General features: G+C 43.8%; 1 protein-coding gene across 5 annotated transcripts in view; it reads right to left on the bottom strand.

Moving 5' to 3' along the window:
- Positions 1 to 11,545, bottom strand: part of LOC106600551 (serine/threonine-protein kinase OSR1) — a 50,514-nt gene extending 38,969 nt beyond the window's left edge. For 2 of the 5 annotated variants that reach the window (XR_001327834.3, XM_082973542.1), the window contains exon 1: positions 11,309 to 11,544. Coding sequence is in view for 3 of the 5 variants with exons in the window: in XM_082973542.1 (XP_082829668.1) it covers positions 11,309 to 11,378 (70 nt within the window). In the remaining 2 variants the exon portion in view is untranslated. Of the gene's footprint in view, positions 1 to 839; positions 941 to 11,308 lie in introns of those variants that run through there. The other 3 variants (XM_082973543.1, XM_014191988.3, XM_082973541.1) reach the window with 3 other exon arrangements.
- Between the last annotated feature and the right edge of the window lie 1,791 nt (positions 11,546 to 13,336).

Below are 13,336 nucleotides of genomic sequence, written 5' to 3'. Positions count from 1 at the left end.
ACCTGGCCTCCACAATCACCCGACCTCAACCCAATTGAGATGGTTCGGGATGAGTTGGACTGCAGAGTAGTGTTTCCTCTGCGTAAGTGTGGCGCTGCACCACGGCAGAATCATTGCCACCCCACGAAAAGAAACATCCTATGTCTACCAGACATAGTTTCAATAAAGTTCTGTAAAGCACATTTTCTTTTCTTGGTAAATAAAAAATCTGTTTGGGTTCAACACAGTTCTGAAGGTTATTTAGCTCTGTGAGGTAGCCTGCAACTCAAGAAACACAGTGCGCGAGTGACCAGTGTTCAATAGACGCTCTGCGGCGTGAAACACAATTCACTTGAATTACCTCAGAGTGCACCTTCGTGAGAAACTGCAAGAAAGGTACGTTAGCTTAATTGTTTGACTAACGTTAGCTAGCCAACTAGCTAACTACACAAGCTAGCTATCACATAAAAACTCTAACATAATTTAGATCTATAATATTGCTGCCACAATTGTAACGGCAATAAGCTATCCAATATCCACAAGTATGTTGAGGATAGAAACATGGTTAACATTACTAGTCTACCAAGTTAACTAGCTACTTCGTTTGGAACTGTATCAAGTGCAAGTAAGATAGATACATTTATCTGACCTTGATTAGATATTATTTTTTTCACAGATGAGTTTATTGAAGTATTTCCAGCCACAGCAGCGAAAGAGAAAGGGGGAGCAGGGAAAAGAGTGTCAGGTAACATCACCTTAGCTATCTATCGTCAAATCAGCCTGAATTAAATTAAACTTTCTTTAGTTAGCTAACTCTTTAAAAGCTTAAGCTATCGTTGTATAACAAGTGAATGGCTTACTTTACGCAGAGGAAACACTGCTATGTGGTCCAACTCATCCCGAACCATCTCAATTGGGTTGAGGTCAGGTGATTGTGGAGGCCAGAGAAGAGTCAGAATCCCAGGAGTGAGGTAGGAATGCATGAAGGACAGAATGGAGCTGAGAGGAGAGAGCCCAGGAGGGGAGATGGAAGGAACAAAGGAGAGAGAGCAGAGAGAAGAAAGAGTAGATAAAAGGAGAGTGGTGGTGGAGGAGGAGGGAGAGAGGAGTAAGGCCAAGTGTGCACCACCGGCAATCCGGATGGGACCCAAAGTGGCTTAACATTTACAGACTGAACCTGTGGCTATATAATACACCACATGGTCAGTCAAATTTCCTTTAATTAGGCTAGGGGTAAAAATGTTTGTGCAAATTTAGTCTGTACTAGTCTACAGCATTATGTGAAGTGTTGTAATGCTTGCTATCTGTAATAGGTATTGCCCAAGCCACCAGTAATTACACTAAACTACACTCTACATCCAGTCTAGGAATGTTCTGCCGCCTGTGCTGTCAACATAGGCAGGCTGCTAAGAGGGGTGTGTCAAAGCACCCTTTTATTGAAATAGGGGCCCAGATTCATCAGTTGGACTATATTAACCGTTGACTACAACGTTCAACACCATAGTTCCCACAAAGCTCATCACTAAGCTAAGGACCCTGGGACTAAACACCTTCCTCTACAACTGGATCATTGGACTTCCTGATGGGCCGCCCCTAGTTGGTAAGGTTAGTCAACAACACATCACCTACGCTGATCCTCAACACTGGGGCCCCTCAGGGGTGTATGCTTAGTCCTCTCCTGTACTCCCTGTTCACTCACGACTGCGTGGCCAAACAACTCCAACAATATCACTAAGTTTGCTGATGGCACAACAGCGGTAGGCCTGATCACCGACAACGATGAGACAGCCTATAGGGAGGAGGTCAGAGACCTGGCAGTGTGGTGCCAGGACAACAACGTCTCCCTCAACGTGAGCAAGACAAAGGAGCTGATAGTGGACTACAGGCCCCCATTAACATCGACGGGGCTGTATAGTGGAGCGGGTCGAGAGTTAAGTTCCTTGGTGTCCACCAACAAACTATCATGGTCCAAACACACCAAGACAGTTGTGAAGAGGGCACGACAACACCTTTTCCCCCTCAGGAGCATGAAAAGATTTGGCAGTAGTCCCCAGATCCTCAAAAAGTTCTACAGCTGCACCATCAAGAGCATCATGACTGGTTGCATCACCGCCTGGTATGGCAACTGCTCGGCATCTGACCATAAGGCACTACAGAGGGTAGAGCGTAGGCCCAGTACATCACTGGGGCCAAGCTTCCTGCCATCCAGGAACTATATACTAGGCGGTGTCAGAGGAAAGCCCCAAAAATTGTCAAAGACTCCTGATGCTCTCATGTAGGTTTCAGTGTTACTTGCCTTGAAGAGAGCATAGAAGCAATTTAGCTCGTCTGGTAGGCTTGTGTCACTGGGCAGCTCGCAGCTATGCTTGCCTTTGTAGTCTGTAATAGTTTGCATGCCCTTCCACATCTGACAAGCATCAGAGCCATTGTAGTACATTTCAATCTTAGTCCTGTATTGACGCTATGTCTGTTTGATGGTTCGTCGGAGGGCAGAGCGGGATTACTTACAAGCTTCTGGGTTAGAGTCCCGCTCCTTGAGTGGCAGCTCTACCCTTTAGTGAGGATGTTGCCTGTAATCCATGGCTTCTGGTATGTACGTACAGTCACTGTGGGGACGACGTCATCGATGCACTTATTGATGAAGCCAGTGACTGATGTGGTGTACCCCTCAATGTCATCGGAAGAATCCCAGAACATATTCCAGTCTGTGCTCGCAAAATAGTCATGTAGCTAAGCATCTGCGTCATCTTACTACTTCTTTATTGACCGAGTCACTGGTGCTTCCTGCTTTAGTTTTTGCTTGTAAGCAGGAATCAGGAGGATAGAATTATTGTCAGATTTGCCAAATGGAGGGCGAGGGAAAGCTTTATACACGTATCTGTGTGTGGAGTAAGGGTTGTCTAGAGGTTTTTTCCCCTCTGGTTGCACATTTAACATGCTGGTAGAAATCTGGTAAAAAGGATTTAAGTTTCCCTGCATTAAAGTCCCAAAGCCACTAGGAGCCCCGCCTCTGGATGAGGGTTTTTCTTTTTGCTTATGGCCGTATACAGCTCATTGAGTGAGGTCCTAATTAAGAACTTGTAAGTAAGCATTTCACAGTAAGGTCTATTCAGCGCATGTGACAAATAAAGTTTGATTTGAATTCTGGGCTCGGTTCAGAGAGGTAAAAACATCTGTTTTCAAATGCTGTTATGAAACCAATGTTAAACAAAAAAGATATGAATCACTTATTTTCTGTGTTGTGTAATTAGGTCATAGATCCTTAACCTACTGGCCTCCAGGACAGCCTAGACAGGAGGTTCCAACACCTGGATATTCTGGGGGCCTTCGGTGTGTTGGGACCTCAGTGTGTTGGGCGTTCTCTAGTGAGAGGATAAACACCTTTAACCTGACCCTCCTCTCCAGCCAATTCTTGCAATCGCTAGACGCTTCAGTGCTGCAAGAGTGGCCCTCATCCCAAGCAACATGTGCTAGTTGGAGCATTCAAGGTACTCTGTTGGCTCTTCTTTAATGTTATACATCTTTTTGTTTTTCATGTATTTCGGGGGTGGACCAGCTGACAAAAATGACAAAGCTGGCCTCGCAGTTTGATGAGTGGGGACAGCTCTACCCCTGCCTTAGCCAGCTGGCAGCAATCGAACAGACTACAACAGTGTCTTCTGTTAATTGTGAGAGGGACTTCTCTGCAATGAAGCGAGTAAGAACATATAAATGTGAAAGAAGATCCTCTTTGTCCCTCTCCCTTCTCTTATTATTATTTCTGTTATTGAATCCTTTATATTATAATAATTTTATCAATAAATTATTGAGTTCATTTCTGGGGGTGGAAATTATATTTTAGATGGTTTATTTGAGTTTTTCACTTTTAAAAAGTCACCAGAACCAAGCTTTTCAGTACTTAAAACATATTATGCCCCCCCCCCTCCCCCTCTAACACATTTTCCAGAGGAAAGACTGCCGGAGAGCAAAGGAAAGGAAAAGCTGCCAACAAGTGCTGAGCATGTGGGACCTCCTTCAACACTGTTGGAAAAGCATTCCAGGTTAAGCTGGTTGAGAGAATGCCAAGAGTGTGCAAAGGTGTCATCAAGACAAAGGTTGGCTACTTTGAAGAATCTAAAATATAAATATATTTTGATTGGTTTAACACTTTGGTTACTACAAGTGTTATTTCATAGTTTTGATGTCTTCACTATTATTCGATAATGTAGAAAATAGTCAAAATGAAAAAAAAACCTGGAATGAGTAGGTGTCCAAACTTTTGACTGGTACTGTATATATACTGCTAAAAAAAATAAAGGGAACACTTAAACAACACAATGTAACTCCAAGTCAATCACACTTCTGTGAAATCAAACTGTCCACTTAGGAAGCAACACTGATTGACAATACATTTCACATGCTGTTGTGCAAATGGAATAGACAACAGGTGGAAATTATAGGCAATTAGCAAGACACCCCCAATAAAGGAGTGGTTCTGCAGGTGGTAACCACAGACCACTTCTCAGTTCCTATGCTTCCTGGCTGATGTTTTGGTCACTTTTGAATGCTGGCGGTGCTTTCACTGTAGTGGTAACATGAGACGGAGTCTACAACCCACACAAGTGGCTCAGGTAGTGCAGCTCATCCAGGATGGCACATCAATGCAAGCTGTGGCAAGAAGGTTTGCTGTGTCTGTCAGCGTAGTGTCCAGAGCATGGAGGCGCTACCAGGAGACAGGCCAGTACATCAGGAGACGTGGAGGAGGCCGTAGGAGGGCAACAACCCAGCAGCAGGACCGCTACCTCCGCCTTTGTGCAAGGAGGAGCACTGCCAGAGCCCTGCAAAATGACCTCCAGCAGGCCACAAATGTGCATGTGTCTGCTCAAACGGTCAGAAACAGACTCCATGAGGGTGGTATGAGGGCCCGACGTCCACAGGTGGGGGTTGTGCTTACAGCCCAACACCGTGCAGGACGTTTGGCATTTGCCAGAGAACACCAAGATTGGCAAATTCACCACTGGCGCCCTGTGCTCTTCACAGATGAAAGCAGGTTCACACTGAGCACATGTGACAGACGTGACAGTCTGGAAACGCCGTGGAGAACGTTCTGCTGCCTGCAACATCCTCCAGCATGACCGGTTTGGCGGTGGGTCAGTCATGGTGTGGGGTGGCATTTCTTTGGGGGGGCCGCACAGCCCTCCATGTGCTCGCCAGAGGTAGCCTGACTGCCATTAGGTACCGAGATGAGATCCTCAGACCCCTTGTGAGACCATATGCTGGTGCGGTTGGCCCTGGGTTCCTCCTAATGCAAGACAATGCTAGACCTCATGTGGCTGGAATGTGTCAGTAGTTCCTGCAAGAGGAAGGCATTGATGCTATGGACTGGCCCGCCCGTTCCCCAGACCTGAATCCAATTGAGCACATCTGGGACATCATGTCTCGCTCCATCCACCAACGCCACGTTGCACCACAGACTGTCCAGGAGTTGGCGGATGCTTTAGTCCAGGTCTGGGAGGAGATCCCTCAGGAGACCATCCGCCACCTCATCAGGAGCATGCCCAGGCGTTGTAGGGAAGTCATACAGGCACATGGAGGCCACACACACTACTGAGCCTCATTTTGACTTGTTTTAAGGACATTACATCAAAGTTGGATGAGCCTGTAGTGTGGTTTTCCACTTTAATTTTGAGTGTGACTCCAAATCCAGACCTCCATGGGTTGATAAATTGGATTTCCATTGATTATTTTTGTGTGGTTTTGTTGTCAGCACATTCAACTATGTAAAGAAAAAAGTATTTAATAAGATTATTTCATTCATTCAGATCTAGGATGTGTTATTTTAGTGTTCCCTTTATTTTTTTGAGCAGTGTACATTAACAGCATAAAAATGTTGTACAACTACTAATAAGCCTAGAACTAATAAAAACTATGGCTACAACTCCTGCATGCTTTGTTGACTACGAACGTTCTTTACCCAACCGTGGGACAGACTGTTTGTTCCCACGCTCGGGACTCTGACTCTCTATTGGTTACACAGACTTTTGGCCTCCCATCCTATTCTAACCACCTCTCGCCGGCTTTGTATTCAAGTTACCTGATGAAATTGCTGTACAATATGAGCTTGTTGCCATCTGATGCACATTCAGAAATCTCTCCCTGTCCTGTGCCGTGCCTTGATTGTATTACTGTTGATGATATCTCATAATGCATCTCATAGTGCATGTACACTCTGGCCCATCTACTGTTGCTAGCCCCAATTCTGACTGTTCTCTTATATCTGCTTCATTGATTTCTGCTCCCGTAAAAGCCTGGGTTTTCTGCACGTTAACACAATATGTTTTTTTTTTTTTAATTGTAAGTTCAAAGCTCCAATCCAGATGTGTTGGTTATTACTGAGACGTGGCTAAGGAAGAGTGTTTTGAATACTGATGTTAACCTTTCTGGTTATAACCTTTTTCGGCAAGACAGATCTTCCAAAGGTGGGGGAGTGGCAATCTTTACCAAGGATCACCTTCAGTGCTCGGTTGTCTCCACCAAGTCTGTCCCCAAATAATTTGATTTGCTGGTTTTAAGCACTAAACTTTCAAATAGCTCTTTGTTGACTGTTGCTGTGTGCTATCGTCTTCCATCAGTACCGGCCTGTACCCTACCTGCGCTAAGCACTCTCCTGGCCCCTTACACCAAGTCTGAATTTGTCCTGCTAGGGGACCTAAACTGGAACATGCTTAAACCACCTGACCAAGTCCTAAAGCAATGGTACTCCCTACATCTCTCAGATTATTACCAATCCCACAAGGTATGACTCCAAACACCCAGAAATGGCTACTCTTCTTGATGTTATCCTCACAAATAATCCTGATAGGTACCAGTCTGGTGTTTTCTGTAATGACCTTAGGCTGTAAAACAGTGATCACTGTGTTTGTAATGGGGCGGCAGAGTAACCTAGTGGTTAGAGCGTTGGACTAGTAACCGAAAGGTTGCAAGTTCGAATCCCCGAGCAGACAAGGTACAAATCTGTTGTTCTGCCCCTGAACAAGGCAGTTAACCCGCTGTTCCTAGGCCGTCATTGAAAATAAGAATTTGTTCTTAACTGACTTGCCTAGTTAAATAAAGGTAAAAATAAATGGCTGCTCAGTTGAACGACCTGGGCTGATTTGTCATAGACACTTGCTAAAAAACTTTAATGAGCAAGCCTTCCTTCATGAACTGGCCTCTGTAAAATGGTATAGAATCAGCTGGCCCCTCCCCAGATTTTGTGTTAAAAGCTTTCTTAGTGTCCACAAAGCTAGTGTTCTTCCTTGCAGAGCTGCCTTTCAGGTTATGTCGATATAGTACTCGTTTTACTGTGGATATAGATACTTTTGTACCCGTTTCCTCCAGCATCTTCACAAGGTCCTTTGCTGTTGTTCTGGGATTGATTTGCACTTTTCGCACCAAAGTAAGTTCCTCTCTAGGAGATAGAAAGCGTCTCCTTCCTGAGCGGTATGACGGCTGCGTGCTCCCATGGTGTTTATAGTTGCGTGCTATTGTTTGTACAGATGAACGTGGTACCTTCAGCCATTTGGAAATTGCTCCCAAGGATGAATCAGACTTGTGGAGGTCTAAAAAAAAAAAATGTTGAGGTGTTGGCTGATTTCTTTTGATTTTCCCAGGATGTCAAGCAAAGAGGCACTGAGTTTGTAGGTAGGCCTTGAAATACATCCACAGGTACACCTCCAATTGAGTCAAATTATGTCAATTAGCCTATCAGAAGCTTCTGAAGCCATAACATCATTTTCTGGAATTTTCCAAGCTGTTTACAGGCACAGTCAACTTAGTGTATGTAAACTTCTGACCCACTGGAATTGTGACACAGTGAATTATAAGTGAAATAATCTGTCTAAACAATTGTTGGAAAAATTACTTGTGTCATGCACGAAGTAGATATCCTATCTGACTTGCTAAAACTATAGTTTGTAAACAAGAACTTTGTGAAGTGGTTGAAAAACGAGTTTTAATGACTCCAACCTAAGTGTATGTAAACTTCTAACTAATATATATATATATATATATATATATATATATATATATATATATATATATATATATATATATATATATATCCCAGCCCCCGTCCCCGGCGGACGCCTTTTGCCTTTTTGTAGGCCGTCATTGTAAATAATATTTTTTTTCTTAACTGACTTGCATAGTTCAATAAAGGTTAAATAAAACTATTAATACAAGTAATAAAACGAAGTACCTATAATATATATCCTTTGCTGGAAGGATATTAATTATATAGCTATTATACTATAATTAATATCCCTTTGTTGCAAGGTTTTTGACATCTTTGGCATTTGTATCAACAGTGATTTGTGAGATATGTTCGGCCTTATTCACGTCTCCTTTAAGACAATTTTCATCTGTATCAAGTCTTAGTAGTCTCCTTTACGACTCAAACTTCAACTACAATACCATACATACAGCATTATACAGAAGCACAAACAAAAACCAGCCAATTTCACAGAAACAAAAGCCTGAAATACAGTACATGGCGCCGACAGAAATGGTAGCTTCGCGTTCTTAGGAAACTTTGCAGTATTTCGGGGTTTTTTATGTATTATTTCTTACACTGTTACCCCAGGAAATCTTACGTCTTATAACATATAGCTGGGAAGAACTATTGGAAATAAGAGCAACATCAACTCACCAACATTACAACCAGGAATACAACTTTCCCGAAGCGGATCCTCTGTTTGGACCCAGGACAATGGATCGGATCCCAGTAGGCGACCCAAAACAAGGACACCGCAGAAGGGGCAGACGAAGCGGTCTTCTGGTCAGGCTCCGTAGACATGCACATCGCTCCCGAGTATACTACGCGCCAATGTCCAGCCTCTTGACAACAAGGTAGACGAAATTCGAGAAAGGGTTGCCTTCCAGAGAGACATCAGCGATTGTAACATTCTCTGTTTCACGGAAACATGGCTGACTCGGGATACGTTATCAGAGTCGGTACAGCCACCCGATTTCTTCACGCATTGCACTGAGAGAAACAAACATCTCTCTGGTAAGAAGAAGGGCGGGGGTGTATGCCTTATGACTAACAAGTCGTGGTGTGATCATAACAACATACAGGAACTCAAGTACTGCTGTTCACCTGAACTAGAATTCCTTACAATCAAATGCCGACCAATTATCTACCAAGAGAAGTCTCTTCGATTATAATCACAGCCGTGTATATCCCCCCAAGCAGACACCTCGACGGCCCTGAAAGAACTTCATTGGACTCTATGTAAACTGGAAACCACATATCCTGAGGCTGCGTTTAATGTAGTTGGGGATTTTAACAAAGCTAATCTGAAAACAAGGCTTTCTAAATTTGATCAACATGTCGAATAAGCGACCCGGGGTGGCAAAACCTTGGATCATTGTTATTCTAACTTCCGCGACGCATACAAAGCCCTTCCCCGCCCTCCTTTCGGCAAATCTGACCACGACTCCATTTTGTTACTCCCAGCCTATAGACAGAAACTAAAACAGCAAGCACCCGTGCTCAGGTCTGTTCAACGCTGGTCTGACCAATCTGATTCCACGCTTCAAGATTGCTTCGATCACGTGGACTGGGATATGTTCCGGATAGCCTCAGACAACAACATTGATGAATTCGCTGATTCGGTGAGCGAGTTTATTAGCAAGTGCATCGGTGATGTTGTACCCACGGTGACTATTAAAACCTTCCCCAACCAGAAACCGTGGATTGATGGCAGCATTCGCGCAAAACTGAATGAACGAACCACTGTTTTTAATCAGGGCAAGGCGACCGGAAACATGACCGAATACAAACAGTGTAGCTATTCCCAGCCGTGTCCTCAGAGCATGCGCAGACCAGCTGTCTGGTGTGTTTACGGACATATTCAATCAATCCCTATCCCAGTCTCCTGTTCCCACATGCTTCAAGAGAGCCACCATTGTTCCTGTTCCCAGGAAAGCTAAGGTAACTGAGTAACTAAATGACTATCACCCCGTAGCACTCACTTCCATCATCATGAAGTGCTTTGAGAGACTAGTCATGGACAATATCACCTCCACCCTACCTGACACACTAGACCCACTCCAATTTGCTTACCGTCCTAATAGGTCCACAGATGACGCAATCACACTGCACACTGCCCTAACCCATCTGGACAAGAGGAATACCTATGTAAGAATGCTGTTCATCGATTACAGCTCAGGATTTAACACCATAGTACCCTCCAAACTCGTCATTAACCTCAAGACCCTGGGTCTCGACCCCGTCCTGTGCAACTGGGTCCTGGACTTTGACGGGCCACCCCCAGGTGGTGAGGGTAGGAAACAACATCTCCACCCCGCTGATCCTCAACACTGGGGCCCCACAAGGGTGCGTTCTCAGCCCTCTCCTGCATGCCTCCAACTCAATCATCAAGTTTGCAGACGACACTACAATGGTAGGCTTGATTACCAACAACAAAGAGACGGCCTACAGGGAGGAGGTGAGGGCCCTCAGAGTGTGGTGTCAGGAAAATAACCTCACACTCAACGTCAACAAAACAAAGGAGATGATCGTGGACTTCATGAAACAGCAAAGGGAGCACCCCCCTATCCAAATCGACAGGACAGTAGTGGAGAAGGTGGAAAGTTTTAAGTTCCTCAGCGTACACATCATGGACAAACTGAAATGGTCCACCCACACAGACAGTGTGGTGAAGATGGCGCAACAGCGCCTCTTCAACCTCAGGAGGCTGTACCATCTACTGCATCTTGCATATTCTTATTAATTCCTTTACACTTGTGTGTATAAGGTAGTTGTTGTGAAATTGTTAGACTATTTGTTTGATATTGCTGCACGGTCGGGAACTAGAAGCACAAGCATTTCGCTACACTCGCATTAACATCTGCTAACCATGTGTATGTGACCAATACAATTTGATTTGACTAATATAGTAGCTACCAACTTCTTACTAACACAAGGTATGAGCGACTCACTAAGCCCTATCATGCCTTCTTTCAGCGAAGAAAGGGAACCACCCACCACCATCCTGCCCCTAACTAGCACTTCACTTGTCCTGATTTACCTAGTTCGCTAGCTCCAGTAGCTTCGGTCGGGAAGCTAACTACGCTAATTAGCTGCCTAACTAGCTAGTAATCCATGAACCGCACAACTGAGAAACATATGTTTGGCCTATGTCTAACGTTACTTCAATATATTTGCTAGCTATCAAAAGTAAGGTTGGTTAGCTGTAGGTTTAGCTGACCGGCTATAAGTTAGCGAGCTAGCTAGCGGTCTTGCAAGAAAGCCAGCTTAGCTATGACGTTAGCATGTTAGCTAGGTGTCTAGCGGCATACTCACCAATCACCTCGTTGAGCACATAATCGTCCTTGTTGATGGACCAAGTTTGAGCACTCGGGTCCTCTGTCATGGCTTCGTTGGAGGTTTATACTGTTTACAGTGTTATACTGAATGTGGTGGGTTGGTTTTCAAGAAATGTAACGAGATAATTACTCCATTCGGTTCTGGGATGTTACCTACCTCACCCTGACAGTTCCTGCAGCTACTGTCAACACAACTTTCACACTTGCAAGGCGCATCGTAGCCAAAAGTGGAATGAAAAAGACGCCATCTTGAGTGTGGCAATAGGTGGCTACATATGGAACGCTGTTTGGGTGATTTCGCGTCGAAACAGATACACGTCAAATAACAAAATTACACCGGTGTAAAGTACTTAAGTAAAAATACTTTAAAGTACTACTTAAGTCGCTTTTCGGGGTATCTGTACTTTACTATTTATATTTTTGACTACTTTTACTTCTTCATCACTACATTCCTTAAGAAAATATAGTACTTTTTACTCCATACATTTTCTTTGACACCGAAAAGTACTCGTTACACTTCGAACGCTCAACAGGACAGGAAAATTGTGAAATTCACGCTCTTATCAACCGAACATCCCTGGTCATCCCTACTGTGGACTCAGTAAACACACATGCTTCGTTTGTAAATTATGTTTGAATGTTGGAGTGTGCCGGTGACTTTCCGTAAATAAAATAAAAAACTAGAAAATTATGCCATCTGGTTTGCTTAATATAAGAATTGTTTTATTATTTATAATTTTACTTTTGATACTTAAGTATATTTTAAACCAAAAACTTTAAAACTTTTACTCAAGTAGAATTTGACAGGGTAACTTTTACTTTTATTTGAGTCATTTTGTATTAAGGTATCTTTACTTAAACTCAAGTCTGATAGTTGGGTACCTTTTCCACCACTGCAAAATTATGTTATAAACTGGGTGGTTCGAGCCCTGAATGCTGATTGGCTGACAGCCGTGGCGTATTTAAGAAAAAAGGCCCAAGGGGGTGTGGTATATGGCCAATATACCACGGCAAAAGGCTGTTCTTATGCATGACGCAATGCGGAGTGCCTGGACACAGCCCTAAGCCGTGGTATATTGGCCATATATCACAAACCCAAAGGTGCCTTATTGCTATTATAAACTGTTTACCAAAAGAATTAGAGCAGTAAAAATAAGTGTTTTGTCATACCCGTGGTATACGTTCTGAAATACCACGGCTGTCAGCCAATCAGCATTCAGGGCTCAAACCATCCAGTTTATTACAGACCGTATACCACGGGTATGATAAAACATTTCTTTTTACAGCTCTAATTATGTTAGTAACCAGTTTATAATAGCACTAAGGCACCTCGGGGGTTTGTGGTATATAGCCAATATACCACGGCTGTCAGACAATCAGCATTCAGGGCTCGAACCAGTCAGTTTATAATATAATTGTGTTATTTGACATGTCCCTAAGAACAGCCCTTAGCCGGCAGAGATGGCCGCCTCACTTCGCGTTCTTAGGAAACTATGCAGTATTTAGTTTTTTACGTGTTATTTCTTACATTGTTACCCCAGGAAATCTTAAGGGGCAGACGGAGCGGTTTTCTGGTCAGGCTCCGTAGACGGGCACATCGTGCACCGCTCCCGAGCATACTACTCAACAATGTCCAGTCTCTTGACAACAAAGTAGACAAAATCCGAGCAAGGGTTGCCTTCCAGAGAGACATCAGAGATTGTAACATTCTCTGTTTCACAGAAACATGGCTCACTCGGGATACGTTATCATAGTCGGTACAGCCACCTGGTTTCTTCCCGCATCGTCCCGAGAGAAACAAACATCTCTCTGGTAAGAAGAATGGCGGGGGTGTATGCCTTATGATTAATGAGACGTGGTGTGATCATAACAACATACAGGAACTCAAGTCCTTTTGTTCACCTGACCTAGAACTCCTTACAATCAAATGCCGACCACATTATCTACCAAGAGAAATCTCTGCGATCATAATCACAGTCGTTTATATCCCCCCAAGCAGACACAT

Source organism: Salmo salar, chromosome 03 (genome assembly GCF_965601325.2).
Source record: "Salmo salar chromosome 03, fSalSal1, whole genome shotgun sequence".
Taxonomy (NCBI): Eukaryota; Metazoa; Chordata; class Actinopteri; order Salmoniformes; family Salmonidae; genus Salmo; species Salmo salar.
Note: the sequence above shows the minus strand (reverse complement) of the source record. Positions and strands in the feature narration are given on the sequence as shown.